Raw genomic sequence first — 16,005 nt, 5'->3', positions numbered from 1 at the left:
CGGTTTGAAATGAACGCCTCTCGTGTGGCCACTTGTGTTTTGTTGTTGTAAGTGGTGCATTTTATAATACTGCTGCAGTAGTGGGCTAAAGTAAAACTCTTCATTGGAGTATCAGTTCTTATCAGTCAACATTCAAAATTTAGCTGAAAATGAAAACAATGAAAGATTCCTGGAATTCTAAAAAATATCTGGGTTTTTCCTGGATGAAAAATTCTCTGTTTTTTCCCAGATTTCCTGGTTGTCCCTAAAGATGAACATCAACGAAAGTAAAACAAAGGTGATGGAATATAGTGAAATTAAATCAAGTGATGCTGAGGGAATTAGATCAAGAAATGAAATCTTAAAATTAGCTGACAAGTTCTGCTATTTGGGTAGCAAAATAACTGATGACGCCTGAACTAGTGAGGATATAAAATGCAAAATGGCAATAGCAAGAAAGGATTTCTGAAACAGAGGAATGTTATAACACTGAATATAAATTGAAGTGTTGGGAAGTCTTTTCTGGCGGTATCTGTCTAGGGTGTAGCCTTGTACAAAAGTAAGACTAGATGAGAATAAAAGCTTTTGAAATGTGGTGGTACAGAAGAATGCTGAAGACATGTAACTAATGAGGAGGTACTAAATCAATTGGGTAGATCAAACAACTACTAGGTAGGTACTGAATCAAACTGGAGAAAAAAGAAATTTATGGGAGAACTTGGCTAAAAAAAAGGATCACTTGATAGGACCCAACCCGAGGCAGGAATTGTCAAATGGTAATTCAAGGAAGTGTATGTGTGTGTGTGTGTGGGGGGGGGGGGTCAAAATTTTTGAGGGAGACCAAGGCTGAAATGGCGTAAAGCAGGTCCAAGTGGATGTAGGCTCTAGTTAAAAGGTGCTTGCACAGGACTGACTACTGTGTATAGTATTTCGCAGATTGAAGACCACAATGTTCAGCAATAACAATGAAGAGCACAGTACTCACCTGGCGGAGGACCGGGAGGCAGCCTTAGGTTGAGCCTCGGGGGTAGGCCCGGTGGTGGGCCAGGTGGTAAGCCGGGGCGGCCAGGAGGTGGACCCGGGGGGAGGCGAATCCCTATAGGTGGCGGCATCCCCGGTCGCAGTGGTGGTGGCCTGAACATCACTGGCAGCATTCCCAGTGGTGGTGGCGGTTGCTGCGCGTTCTCCGACACTGTGGGGGGCGGCACGCTTGTGTCAGTGGCAGCTGTTTCGGGCAGTGCACCTGCACCGGTGACATCGGCCTTTGGTGCACCACTCCCCTGCTTTGAATTTTCTTCTCCTCCTTCCTCCGCCTCCAGTACAGATAATCTAGCACTCAGATCAGCAGCACGGTCTTGCTCGCGCTTCCGATGAACTTCTTCCATCTGAAATTGGGATACAATAATGTGTACACGTAAAGTATTTTACACTGTCAATCCTTCTTCACTAAATCATTACACCAGTGTGAAAGTCATGTGTCCGTCCACCTCACCTCCTTAGCAGTGTCGGACAGTATCACTGCAGCCATGTGTGGATGCGTTTGGGTCCCACCATGATTGTGTGTGTGTGTGTGTGTGTGTGTGTGTGGTTGGTTAAAACCATTTTACATGTAACTTCTTTCACTTTACTGAAAATTTCAAGATCTTTAGCTCATTTGTAACAATATATTGTCCAAGATGAAATAAAGATAGTTTCAGATTGCATACAAATGCACAATTTCACCCCAGGATGAAATAAAGATTTCCTTAATTGTGTAGCTACGATTTTCACGTTGCGTATAAATGCACATGTGCACCCGTGAGATTGCTTTGTTTTTATTAGTATTTATTTTTACATTGTCCAACTACATAAAAACACAATACCATGAAGAATACACAAGAACTTCTAATCTAAAAATACATTGCTTGCAGAATAGTAAGAACAAAAAATGATGATAACGCGAGGGGCAAAGATAGAAAGTGGACACTAGGCTTTGTTGTTCTGGCTGGAGATGGTACACACCCTTGCCTTCACCTGAACTTTAAACTGGCTTACCTGTCTTGTTATTTTAGGGCAATATTATACAGTTTAACACAGTTTGTTGGTTGATTTTTGGGAGGGGACCAAACAGAGAGGTCACCGCTCCCATTGAATTAGGGAAGGATGGAGAAGAAATTCGGGTGTGCCCTTTCGAAAGGAACCATCCCAGCATTTGCGTGAAGCAATTTCGGGAAATCACGGAAAACCTAAAAAATCAGGATGGCTGGACATGGATTTGAACCGCCATCCTTCCGAATGCGAGTCCAGTGTGCAGCTTATCAGTGCAACCTGGAATGTTTTCCACTTATTACCAGAAGTGGAAACAGAGATGAACCACAGAAATTTGGATCTGTGATCTGTCACTTACTCTCCAAGCTGCCCAAATAACAACAAACTGTGTTACATAACAAAACAACATGATGGAGACCAAAGACTGCATACTGAGAAAAGAGGAAAGTAACAAAGTCTTTAAGTTTAAGCATCTTCCAGTGAAGTTAAATGAACACATTTCTACTTTCTAGGAGCCACCTTGCTTGAGATTGTGAAGCATCTACTTTCCTACCACTGGAAACTTCGATTCCTGGGTTGGAGATTTTCTCTGCCCAGGGACGAGGTGTTTGTGTTGTCCTCATCATTTTCATCATCATCATTCCGGGGTGGTGACAGGAAGGGCATCTGGCCACCCCTTGAACTAACCACACCAAACTCGCTAATAACCTTGCCGACACTGTGGCCATGCGGGATAAGGCACATGCAGAAGAAGAAGAAGACGAGGAAGTATTGGCAACAAGCACCACCGGTTCAGTAACCACCAGTGAAGTATCTTGTTAGTTGTCTGGCAGCTTATGTGAGGTAGTTTTCATATAGCATAGTAAATTCATTAACTTTTTGAAAGAGTAAGTATTTGAGTGAAAAATTAATACAGCCAATGCAGGATATAATTTAAAAATAAAACAAAATATAGTATGAATTCCTCTACATGGTTATTAGTGCCTTGCTAAAATAGTCTGCGATGAATAGGATTAAATACACAAAACTTACTAAGTACATGATACACAAACTCGCAAGGGACTGGTACAATTCAACAAACCTACCCTTGAATTTTTCACACAGGAAGAATACACTGAAAGGAATGCAGTGTCAAAATTTTAGCTGCCAGGGTACTCTGCAAATATTAAAAACAAAAACTGTTGAAGTTACTCATTTCTGCCACATGAAGAACTGCTTATAATAGTGGTTTGTACAACCCCTCCTGCGTAGTGTATGAATTGCCGAATAAGCAGGTCAGCTGTGACAAAGGGATGTAGTGCTACATAGTGTTAAGTCTAAATGCAAACAATGAATTTTAACCACTTAATTCATCCTAAAAATGTTCCAAACCATTAGTTTTTTTAATAACTTGCAGTTCATATCAACAGCTATACTATTTCAGAGATGTAACTGTTACACAAGTAACTAGTAGAGATAAGAAAATCAAGGCAGTATATGACGTTACATTACAGATAACTTTCACTTGTATGGACTTTAATCTGTTGATAGTAAATATTTTATAACAATCCCTGTACTGCAGTTCTTGCTTATGATAGTTTTTGAATATTGTATATTTTGCCAACAATGAAACAGTCCTGCAGTCATCACAAAAATGCAAAGTATCAATTGGATGGTATAAACAAACATTTTCCATATACAAGGCACACTTGACAAAAGAAAAATTGATGCATTCAGGCACTTCACACTAATTACTAGTGTTTCATTTAGATAGAACTGAAATGCAGTAAGAAATGGCCGTGGCTGTTGTTCCGTGTATTGTGCTGCATACCAAGGCATACTTGATCAAATTCGTAAAACGTGGTGATGCAAACTGAAAGGAGAAATGACTGAAGTTTAACAATACTTGCCCACTGAGTCTTTAGCTGTGGCATGTGTGAATAAAATCTTCTTGGTTTTCAAACTGGGTCAGTTTGAATAAAAATCTTGAGCTTTCAATAGCTATCTTTACCACTGTCGTCAGAAGCACAAATCACGGACTGCCAGTGCTGTCATGGTTTTCCGCTTACAAAGGAACAATTGCAGCATCTAGCACCAATCAGAGAGGGTCGAAACAATGTGTGCAGAAGGTGATTGGGCAGTCATAGCAGTTATGGCCCACTGCGCGACTGAGTGATATCAAATGGCGCGAGGGGCCCGCAGCGCATTTTAACCCTTTAACTGCTCTGGACGTGTTATCGCGCGCACCTTTGTACCTGTCCCTGTGTGCTCTGACCATGTTTATGCCCACCACCAGTCCTTCTACCTGGTACTCTGAACATGTCTACGCATAGTAACGTTCAGAGTACCAGGTAGAAGGATTGGTGGCGCGCGTAAACATGGTCAGAGCACACAGGGACAGGTACAAAGGTGCGCGCGATAACACATCCAGAGCAGTTAAAGGGTGAAACCACCGCTCCTGCCTCCTTATGAGTGTCAGGTATCCATCTTCGCTCCCTTTCAATATCCAAAGCCTGTCCCCATGCCTTACTAAATGTGTACTTCTTGTCTCTATGAAAATTGTTGCTCTTTATTTTAATATCAGCCACCACCTCTATAATGCAATCCCAATATGTTGATACTGAAAGAGAGCAAAGATGGATGCTTGACCCTTACACTGAGACGGGAGTGGCTGTTTCAAATGTGGCACTAGCCCCTCGTGCCACCCGACATCAGTCAGTCTTGTGGTGACCCGGAGCTGCTAAGGGCTGCCAACTCACCTTCCATAACAGGGCATTTTGGCCCTCTCTGATTGGTGCAAGCTGCTGCAATTGTATCTACATAAGCAGAAAACCGAGCCAGCTGTAGCAGTCACTGGTTTGTACTCCTGACAACGATGGCAGAGATAGCAATCAAAAACTGGTGATTTTTATTCGAATTGACATAGTTTAAAAGCCAAGATTTTCTTTTCTTTTAACAGCACTGTTCTGCTGATTAACCTGAAATGACAAAGAGGTATTGGAAATTATGCTGTCTGGCAATTTTCTGAAAAACACTTTACACTATTGAAAATTTTTTTTATCGAGAGGCTGAATCACACTATTTGCTGCATATGTGGGATCAGAGTTATATTGCATCCTCCTCCTATAGACAGCGGTATCATTATTCCAGGCCAAGTGTTCAACAGAAGCAGTGAATTATTTTCTGCAAATGGTAAGAAAACTTTTAGTATGTAACAATTAACATTATTTTCTCCCATTTTTAATTACTAGACTTTCGCAAGTCAACAGTCCTTTTTCTTAATTTTTTGTCCCAGTTTGCCCTGACATCCCTGAAGACAAAGATTAAACTGCAGAAACAATACCCCTCTGAAACTTACCACTGACATTGTTGTACCGTATTTACCCAAGTATAAGATGACCCTGAATATAAAACACCCCCATCCCTCTTTTCAAAATCTCCTTGAGAAAAAATTATTTTTAATTTACTTTTACTAATCAAGACCGCAAACAGTTTTATTGACTTAGTAACTGCCAAAAAAGTTAACATTATGCCTATTCTAAATGTATGCAATTTACTGTTACATTTTGATAATACAATGAGAATTAAATAAACAAAACGAAACTCTTTACATTAATTTGTGGACTGTTTTCTTTTCTTCCTTTCTGGATTACTAACCTGTCACCTGTGGTCTCACTGTGTTTAAACATCATCACCCTAGTGGTACAGCTGTGGAATCCATACCTTTGTTGTCACAAATATTTGGCTGTTTCTTCTGAATATGTCATGATTTCTAAGGTTATGCTTACCGTGGGACCTGAGAACATGCTGTTTTCTTTCCAGATATCTACTCGATTTTGCTTCTATACTGATGAGAGAGTGTTACAATGTCTGTTGCTTTCAAAAATATTGTCTGCCCATCACTCTCTCATTATCTCCATAGAATCAGCAGTGGACACAACCCCTTTTATCCTGCCATACAACATGGTGAGTGTCGACAACATTGCACCACAGAACACTCAGTACGACACTGGTCCCTATCTGCACTTTTAGTATGTCCTGCAGAAATGAAAACTACTACTGAGTTTTTGTTCAATTTTCAAGTCAGTACAATTCCAGTTACAAACAGATTCAGTCAAACTATAGTTTAAACACAGAACATGTTCCTAAAAAGCCGAAGTATGTGGAACAGATTCCCATGGTTGGCAATATGACATAATCTGCTGCCCACTCTCTACTCCTCTGCCTGCACCCTTTCTGTAGTATTGCACTTGAGCAACTGTGAAACATTGCCTGCAGTATCACGTGTAACAACAGCTACTAGGACATAGTCATGAGTCAGTTCGATTCTCCAATTTTCGCTCATCCCGTGGTCGTGATCTACTTATATCTGTGGCAGGTCTTGTGTTGTGATTTATTCTCATGATTTCAATTACAATCAGTTTAGTATGATTTATTTTGTTCGTTAGACATTTCACTCTGAATTAATTTTCCTCTTTGTTTCATCTGAATTTCACCATCATATTCTAAGGCTAGTAAAAAGCTGGTAACATTTTTACCTGGCATTCTAATACATGAACAGCGACCGAATTTCTCATTTGCAACCCCCTTAGTAAATCATTACTGTCTCTCATACTCAAATAAAATATTGGTCTTGTTGCAGTGCCAAGTAATGCTGGCTGCAGGACGACATTTTCACTTTTGAATGTTCCTTTTACTTAATAAGCAGGATTAATTTTTGTATTTGGTATCCACAAATGTATTAAAACTTTTATTGTGAACCGGTTCAAATACTACAAGAGTATGTAAGGTGACAGAATTTAACGATGTTTCCTCCTGTGTTTCACAAAATTGTTAAATTTTAAGCAGATCAGTAGACTGTTTTGGCTAGTTCATAGCTGCTTGCATATCATTTGTACTAGTGCCATGTGATTGTTTGAGCAACATGGATACAGTAGTGAGTACTTTGGGCTGTTGGGAGATCTTGAGCTACATGAATGTATCATTTGCCCACAAGTGCCCTTCAGAATGTTTCTGAATAAAGCTGTGCTTCATTTATTAGTGTAATATGACCATATATACTCTTATTAAACAACATAAAAATGTTGACCTCCACAACAATAGTTTAATCTTGGAATATAAGGCGACTTGTATTTTTTGAATGATGAATTTGGGAATAAACCTCACCTTATAATTGGGTAAATATGGTATATGAATGAGTCATAGCACGCACTGAGTGCGCGAGTGACTTGTTTGTTTTTCGCTCAAAATGATAAAGTGCAACTGGCAAGATATCTGACTGGCTTTATACACAGTTTTTGAAAGGTAACAAGAAGCTTTGTCTTCACGTCCGCTACGAATTTCTCTATAATATTACCTATTAATGACATCTCTACAGGTTTACTCAAAGTAAACTTAATAATTTTGGGACTACCTTTTCCTTATAATTTCCTGAATCAGTTTAACCGGGTCTAAGAGGCTTTGAAATTAGTAATGTTCATCTCACTTGAACTTCAGTGTGTCCAGTCTTTTAGAGCTCCCTCGAAAACAGTGCACTGACTATCTCGAGCAGTTCTGAATCTTTCAAATAGTTTTACTTTGACACTTTTGAGAGTTTCATTTTGATGCATATTTCGTACTTCATGTAAATCTTTTTCCATATGCACAATTCATGTTCACATTTTATAAAACGAATGTGGCTTTGCACACTGCTTGAATTTAAGCATTTTCTCCCTATTTTGTTTCACAAAAGAAATTTAAGACTTTTCTTTTTTACTGAAAACTATAACTGTGTCTGTTTTCTTTGGGCTTGGAAGACACTCCATTTTTCTTCTGGACTGGGCACAACAATCATCATCTGAGTTATTTCCTGTTTTGTCTATGTTTCCACAATTTCTAATGAAATGTGACATCACTGGAATGAATGCCCTATGATAATACACACATCAAAAAAAGTTTAGTTCCCATAACTCCTGAAGATAGACGCTGACGGTGTGTATTGTATCACAGACACAGTGGAGGTGCAGTGAGGTGGAGGTTCCCTGGTGTTTTGTGGTGGCGTTATGTGGGGCCGACGTGTGCAGCTGGTGGTCACGGAAGGTGCCATAACGGCCGTACGATAGCTGAATGCCATCCTCTAACTGATAGTGCAAACATATCGGCAGCATATTGGCGACGCATTCACCTTCATGGATGACAATTCGCACCCCCATCGTGCACATCTTGTGAATGACTTACTTCAAGATAAGGACACTGCTCGACTAGAGTGGCCGCAGGTTCTCCAGACATGAACCCTATCGAACATGTCTAGGATAGATTGAAAAGTGCTGTTTATGGATGATGTGACCCACCGACCACTCTGAGGGATCTACGCTGAATCGCCATTGAGGAGTGGGACAATCTGGACCAACAGTGCCTTGTTGGACTTGTGGATAGTATGCCATGACTAATGCAGGCATACATCAATGGAAGAGGATGGAACCAAGCTGACGCAAAACCTTTTTTTGATTTGCTTTGATATAATACATAAAAGCAATAAGTGGTTTCGATTGCATATCCATACGACATTCTTCATATTTCATTTTTGTCAGGTTGGAAACATTAATTGGATTCCACATTACAATGAAAGTCTGGAAGCTGCACAAAGACATATGCTACTAGCAAGCATATACCAAGAAATCATAAACAAAATTATTTCAGTTTTGTCTCCATTACTAACACTTTCATGTTGTGCTTTGTTATGTATTTACCAATGTGTTGTTAACCAAGTGCATGTGCCCACAGTGTTGTGGAAGCGCTGTCTGCTACAGTTATAGCAGTGGTATAATGTCTCCAGCCGCCTGGCGAGCTACAAATTCAGCAAATTTCAACATTCTTTTTTTAATACCTGCAGTGTATCTTAGCAGCTAACATTTTCACACTGTGTTCTTTCAGTGTATTCTTACTGTGTAAAAGTTTTTAGGTATCCCGCCCCAGCACAGGTGATATGGAAAACGATGGTAGCCACTAGACAGCGTGGCCGTGCATCGTATGGTTGATGCGGGTCGACACTGCTAGGGTTGCCGCATGGACCCACTCACCGAGTCAGCCTATCGGCAGCTGCTGTGTCCCTTTCAAGCTGGGAGCACTATGGCATCACAATCAGTTACAATTTCTGTGCACTACAGTACTAATCTCACAATACATCGTTATCTTGGTTCTGAGTTTGCTATGTCTTAGAAACTCAATTTTAGATCTCTGTTTGCTTTCTAGACTTACTATTCTGACATATCATATCCACTCTCTGTCATTCTTTCTCTTTGTCTGCCTGTTGTTCTCTGATGATTCACTGTTGACACTTTTGGCAAGTCGGCTAGTCACCACTGGTTCTCAAATTGTTCTGAACTTGTTTGATTCTTACACACAAAAGTATGTAATTTTGACACTTGTTGGCAGATTAAAAACTGTGTGCTGGACTGAGACTCCAACTTGGGAACTTTGCCTTCCACACCCAAGTGCTCTGCCAACTGAGATACACCGGCACAATTCACGACCCATCCTCACAACTTCACTTCTGCCAGTACCTCATCTCCTACCTTCCAAACTTCACAGAAGTTCTCCTGCAAAACTTGCAAGACTAGCACTCCTGAAAGAAAGGATATTGTGGAAGGCAAAGGTCCGAACTTCGAGTTCGGTCCGGCACACAATTTTAATCTGCCAACAGGTGACAAAGGTAATTTCTTTTGTGTGTCTTTTACATTTTACTAAAAATTTCTAAACTGAGTTCCTCTAGTTTATCAAGTTGCCACTGCATGCCGTATTTGATTTTGGCTGATGCTAGGTGACGTCCCTCCTTCATTATACATGCTGGCTACTTTAGATGCCGACTACTTTTTCTGGAAATCCCTCCTATCTTCCTATGCTTGTGTTGAGCAAGTGGAATAATTTTTTACTCCAGGAACACTCATGATGACTTCCTCCTGCTCTCTTTGACAGTCTATCAGACCCGTGCAGCCTGAAAGATTGTATACGTCTCTACAATTGCTAAGCGTCTGAACCTGTGTAGTGCTACACATCTGTTCCTTATTGCTGAGTGCACTCCTCACTTCACCAAGTGACAAGCTGTCTTAGCAGATGCTCTCAAGGCTGCAAAATGGATACATAAGTGGTGTGGTGGATCACATTCATAATGTGACGCATCTGCTTATGTGTGGTGTTGCAGTGTTCAGTCATCAGTCTTCTGATGGTTTGGTGCGGCCTGCCACAAATTCCTCTCCTTTGCCAACCTTTTCATCTCAGAGTAGCACTTGCAACCTACATCCTCAATTATTTGCTGGATGTATTCCAATCTGTTCCTCTACAAGTTTTACTCTCTACAACTTCCTCTAGTACCATCCAACTTATTCCCTCATGTCATACCATCCTGTCCTCTTGTCACTGTTTTCCATATTATTTCTTTCCTCGGAAATTTTGCGGAGAACCATTTCATTCCTTACTGTATCAGTCCACCTAATTTTCAAGATTCTACTGTAGCACCACACCTCAAATCTCTTCTGTTCCGGTTTTCCCAAGTCCATGTTCCCCTACCATATAATGCAATGCTCCAAACATACATCCTTAGAAATTTCTTCATCAAATTTAAGTTTATGTTTGATACTAGTAGACTTTTCTTGGCCACAGGGATTGTATTTTATTAAATCCAAAGATACATTAAATTTTCACAGAAAACTTAGTCCTTGATTGTGGTGTCACCACCAGACACCACACTTGCTAGGTGGTAGCCTTTAAATCGGCCGCAGTCCATTAGTACACGTCGGACCCGCGTGTCGCCACTATCAGCGATTGCAGACCGAGCGCCGCCACACGGCAGGTCTAGAGAGACTTCCTAGCACTCGCCCAGTTGTACAACCGACTTTGCTAGCGATGGTTCACTGACAAAATACGCTCTCATTTGCCGAGACGATAGTTAGCATAGCCTTCAGCTACGTCATTTGCTACGACCTAGCAAGGCGCCATTACCAGTTACTTTGATACTGTGAATAATGTACCGTCCAGAGCGACGTTCACCATTAATGGATTAAAGTTAAGTATTCCACCAGCTACGTCCGTTTTTTCTAAATTCTAATTTCCTTGTCCTGTTCCAGACCTCACGCCAGCCTGCGTGAGCTAAAACGCGCGCCTTTCGGCTTCCTCTAGTAACGCGGTGTTGGCTCTCCTGCCAATCGCAACATTGATTGTGTACTTATATAGTAATATCACTCACTTTGAAACATATCCCAAGTTTTTAGTTATTACACTGATGATATGGGATGGCAGTAAGCTTTGTCACACAATGGCTTTACAAGCATTACTTGCGCTGGTACTGCATGTTTCTGATTGTTGTATAATGTACTCTAGGAAGATGTCTGCAGCTTTAACATCTGCATTACGAGATATTTACTTTCATAATAAAAACTTCCTGTAAGCTTTTGATTATCTCTTTGTGTCTGTTACAATTTTCTCATAAATAGTTGTACTCAGCAGCAATGGCTTTCTGCTAAGAACCTCACTTCAACTTATCTTGAATTTCGAGTTTCTACCTGAGGTCTAGCACATGTTTAATTTTAGAAATCACGATTCTGAACCATAAAGAAAGCAACAACTTCAAACATTTATAGCATAGCTTAACACTGTAATTTACAACATTGTTACACTTGAGACTTCATTAGTGTATGCGTGATTTCTGCTTGAGCGACTAGAGGCTGGATGTGGACCAGATTACTGAGAGGCTAAACTATTGAGCGCTGGATTAGCAGGAGTTTAGTGCACTTCCAGTTAAGTCCCATTTAGCATCTGTTTTCTGTGCTTCCTTTCAGCCACTGCTTTATCTACACAGTTCATCTTGATCAGAAAATGGTGACTGCAGTGTATGTTATCGGCCACTTCTCCAAAGATATTTGCTTGTGAGGATTGGAGAGGATACCGAGAGATCCACTGGCAAGAAAGACCCTGTAGAAGTGCAGAAATCTGGGCTCCTCATTGTGTTCAGGGGACACAGAAGCCCTAATGACATGAGACTCTTAACAGCTCTAGCCTGAGGCAGGCAATAACAGAGCCGTACAGAACATTAAGGGGGTTCAGGTTCCCACAGAGGAGTTCTGTGAGAGCCTTATAAGAGTGTCATCAGAGCCTTATAGAGTGTCGTCAGGGAAGTTAAAAGTATTGTAGCTGGGCTGGCAACTGACACTGCCTGTACATACACCTGCAACCGGCCTGTTGCCACGCTCTTGGCATCGCCTGCCACAGCTGCCATGTGTGTAAGGCAAATCCCAATTTTGTCCAAACACTAATACTGGCAAATGACAATAGCTAATCTGTGTATGCACCAGATGGCAATGGCAATAGATTGCTCTGCGTACAGACCAGACTCCAGCAACTGCGACGAGGGGCATCAGAAGGGATGGTGGTTATCATTGAAACAACAACCAGTTTTCAGTTACATTGATTCTTTTCATCTTCACTTTAATCTAACTTTTAAATCTGCTCAAAATAACCAGTTTCTGAGATTTGCAGTTTTTTATTGCTATTACTTCCTGTAGCACAAGCAGACTTGAACAAAGGTGGAAATTCTAATAAAGATGAAGAAGCAGATCATGATGACTATGAGGCTGCAGAAAAAAATCGGTCTTATTGTCTCCAGCAATGACCACAAAGGTAAATGATGGGGATGCAATGGCGGCAAGAACATAAGGTCACAAGTTGGTGACCTCCCAAGATCATCACTTTTGGATGAAATTAATTTTTCCCGCCGAACCAATCATAGAATTAAGGGTTCAGTTATTATCCCAAGTTTATAGCATGTCAATAAAATGATAGGTATAACAATCAAATACAACTTCTCTTCACGCAATTTATATGATGTCATAAATTTGTTTTGCCTCCTCCTGTTTTTAATCTTTTAAAGCAAATGGAGCATTGTACTTCTTTGCTACCACACTTCATAAAATACTTCCACAAACTAGGGAATGTCAGGGTGTATATGACCTGGGACAACTGGACATCCTGGAGAAACCCGGGAACTTTCTAATCCGGGAGAAAACTGGGTAAAACCCGGGAATTTTTTAGAATTCCAGAAATTTTTCATTTTTAGTTTTCAGTTAAATTTTTGTAATTTTGACTGGTAGGAACCAATGCTCTAAAAAACAAATGATATTACTGTATCCCGCTACTGCAGAATAATACTGCAGCGATAAAACATGAATGAGAGAAAAAACAAAAATAAAACTTAAGTTGCAAAGAAAATGCGCGTATACAACAAAACACAGTACTCCTACAAGCGTCTGCCGACAGCAAAATGAGTCAAAGGCTTTCGAAAGATTATGGCTTCGTAACAACAAATTCCCTCCGATGAATGTGACGTCACAACTGTTTACCTTAGATTCGTTTGAGAAGTTGCGAACGTGCTCTTGCACATGTGTTGTCGAGTTGCATATGAGTAGTACCTTCTCCTGCTTCTGGATAGAAAAGTGTGGCTGTTAGCTGTACGAGTAGTAGCAGCAAACAGCCAGATGCTACCCGGAAAAAATTTACTAGAGCGCCCAAGTTGCCAGATGCACCCATGGGCAGCAGGCCTGGATCTAGGGGGCAGAAGGAGGGGTGGGGGGCATTTGGTATTGGTACTTCCTGAATTATATTCTGTCGTGTTATAAAAATGATCATTTGCGCCAAAACAGTCTCATTAATTTGATATATGTTACAATGGCTGCAATATTAGAAAGGCCTACTTCATTTTATCTAGCAGACAGTGACAAATTAGACGTAATCTGATTGAGACACCACAACAGTCGTGGGTACTATTTGTATCAACAGCTTTTTCAGTATTAGATAACATTTCGATTTTTCCTGTAGCAAAACAATTTGACTACCTTTGATGAGGTAATAGATTCTTTCGCAGAAAGGAAAGCACACCATGTAAAGTTGTAGCAAGATAGAGAGAAAAACAGCTCTAGGACCTGAGGATTCAAAAAAATGGTTCAAATGGCTCTGAGCACTATGGGACTCAACTGCTGTGGTCATAAGTCCCCTAGAACTTAGAACTACTTAAACCTAACCAACCTAAGGACATCACACACATCCATGCCCGAGGCAGGATTCGAACCTGCGACCGTAGTGGTCGTGCGGTTCTAGACTGTAGTGCCTTTAAGCGCTCGGCCACTCCGGTCGGCACCTGAGGATTGAAGAAATGTATATGGTCTTGTCTATTTCTTGCCTTTACTGGTTTTATGTATCCTATATTTAATTTTATGTCACACAAAACTAATTTTATGTCACGCAAAACAGCATGTTATTAGCTAATAGGCAATAAGGAGTGCAAATTTTCTGAAGAGTTATTGTTCTCCCGGTTACATATCATCCCATCCACTATCAATTGCGAGTTTTTTTTTTTTTAAGAGGGGCAGGATGTCAAACCTGTCCTGAATATAGTTTGATGGTATCCAGTACAAAATATACACATTTGAATGACACAGAACAAAATTCAGTGACGTGCAATAGAATAATACGGTGTGAAGGGGCATGGCGCTGCACTTTGGCCCACGTGGGACAGGGTGGGGGCACTATCTACTAGTGTCCTGGTTCGGAAATATCGTAAATCCGGGGCTGATGCGCAGAGCAAGATGAGTTGTAGTGGGGAAGTTGGTATCTCCACCTGACCCTTGTTTAAGTTTAATAAAAACAGAATGGATTTCTGTGGCTGGTAGCTATCAAGTGAATTAAAATACATTCACATAATTATGGAAGCCTAAAATGTTTTATCAGGTTAATCACCTTGCAAGACAATGAAGTTTTTTTGTCAGTTTGCTACAGAAATTTGGTTTTTATTAATCTTTTCCGCTGAGACAGTCAATTTATTTTAAACGAAGTGTTTAATTCGACACAATTGGCTAGTTTCAACTGTTTGCAGCATTTTAAGTGCATGTTTTCAGCTTCTAGTACGTATGGCATTATGCCACAATAAACAACCAAGCATGAGATAATACAATACCGGTACTCCAAGAAAAATTACATCCCAAAAAGCTCACTGAAAAGCCTACTTCATTGTCGAGGCATACTTCATTGGGAATCTGGATATACAAATGTGCACTTTAAGCTGGATCACGCATTTTAGTTTGGTTCATAAAATTCCGATGTTTTTGTAGTAGCCTCTAATGTCTTATTTCTTTTATGACATAATGTAAGATCTTGTAATGTTTTACACGTACGAACATACGGGCTCCCTACGTCATCGTACCTGCGCAAGGCCAGTGACGCCTATCTGGCGCTCTGACAACTGCTGGAACAAACCTGTTTCTAACAGGTCGTGGGAAAATATTGCGAATGGTGATTTGAAAAGCGTTACTTTCGAAGTAAATTTCCTTTTACGCAAGATGAACTATGTGCGAGAATGTACGATGAATTTCTTAAATCACAGAGCATTTGACTCTCATTAAAAATCAACTCTTTGATGACAAGCCAGTTAAAATAATTTTGAGCCCAGAAGATCAGATATTTATGTCGTTATTAAAAATTTTACTGGCACATTTGTGTGATGTATCTTAAAGTGTAACACGCGCAAAAAAGATCAATATTATATGTGAAAGCTTAGCGTAGCTTCTTTTGCAGCTTATTAATCTTCGAGACCAATATTATATGTGAAAGCTTTGCTCTTCTTGTAGCAACACTATGTATATTAATTCAAACCATAACTTTTCCTATTTGTGTGTTCGCGCTACTTGACAGTGATGTTGCTATTGCCTGACTGCATCACGTGTCGTATGCTCTGAATATCCGCTGTCATCGGATGGCGAGATCACAGAGATGTGCTATGACTGGATTATAGAGGTGCATCGCAATCTCGATTTTGATGCTTCGGAAAGTAACATGTGAGGTTTAGTGGAATTCGAATTACGAAAATATGCAGCGTACATGTTACTGCACATCAAAGATCTTTCTAAAAAGTGTTTTTTCCCGTGAGTTTCATTTTCTAAAGTGCTGGGAAATTCTACACCGCTGTATAAAACCGTAACCATTCAAAGGATTGACAAG

General features: G+C 40.4%; 1 protein-coding gene across 1 annotated transcript in view; it reads right to left on the bottom strand.

The window, feature by feature from the left end:
• The window catches only part of LOC126251892 (WW domain-binding protein 11), a 102,669-nt gene that overhangs the window by 22,009 nt on the left and 64,655 nt on the right, over positions 1-16,005 (bottom strand). Inside the window, exon 6 of the mRNA XM_049952603.1 lies at positions 965-1,364. Coding sequence (XP_049808560.1) covers positions 965-1,364 — 400 coding nt within the window. The remainder of the gene's footprint in view (positions 1-964; positions 1,365-16,005) is intronic.

The sequence above is a fragment of the Schistocerca nitens genome, chromosome 4 (genome assembly GCF_023898315.1).
Source record: "Schistocerca nitens isolate TAMUIC-IGC-003100 chromosome 4, iqSchNite1.1, whole genome shotgun sequence".
Taxonomy (NCBI): Eukaryota; Metazoa; Arthropoda; class Insecta; order Orthoptera; family Acrididae; genus Schistocerca; species Schistocerca nitens.
The sequence above is the reverse complement of the archived record's forward strand: the minus strand, read 5'-3'. Positions and strand labels throughout refer to the sequence as shown.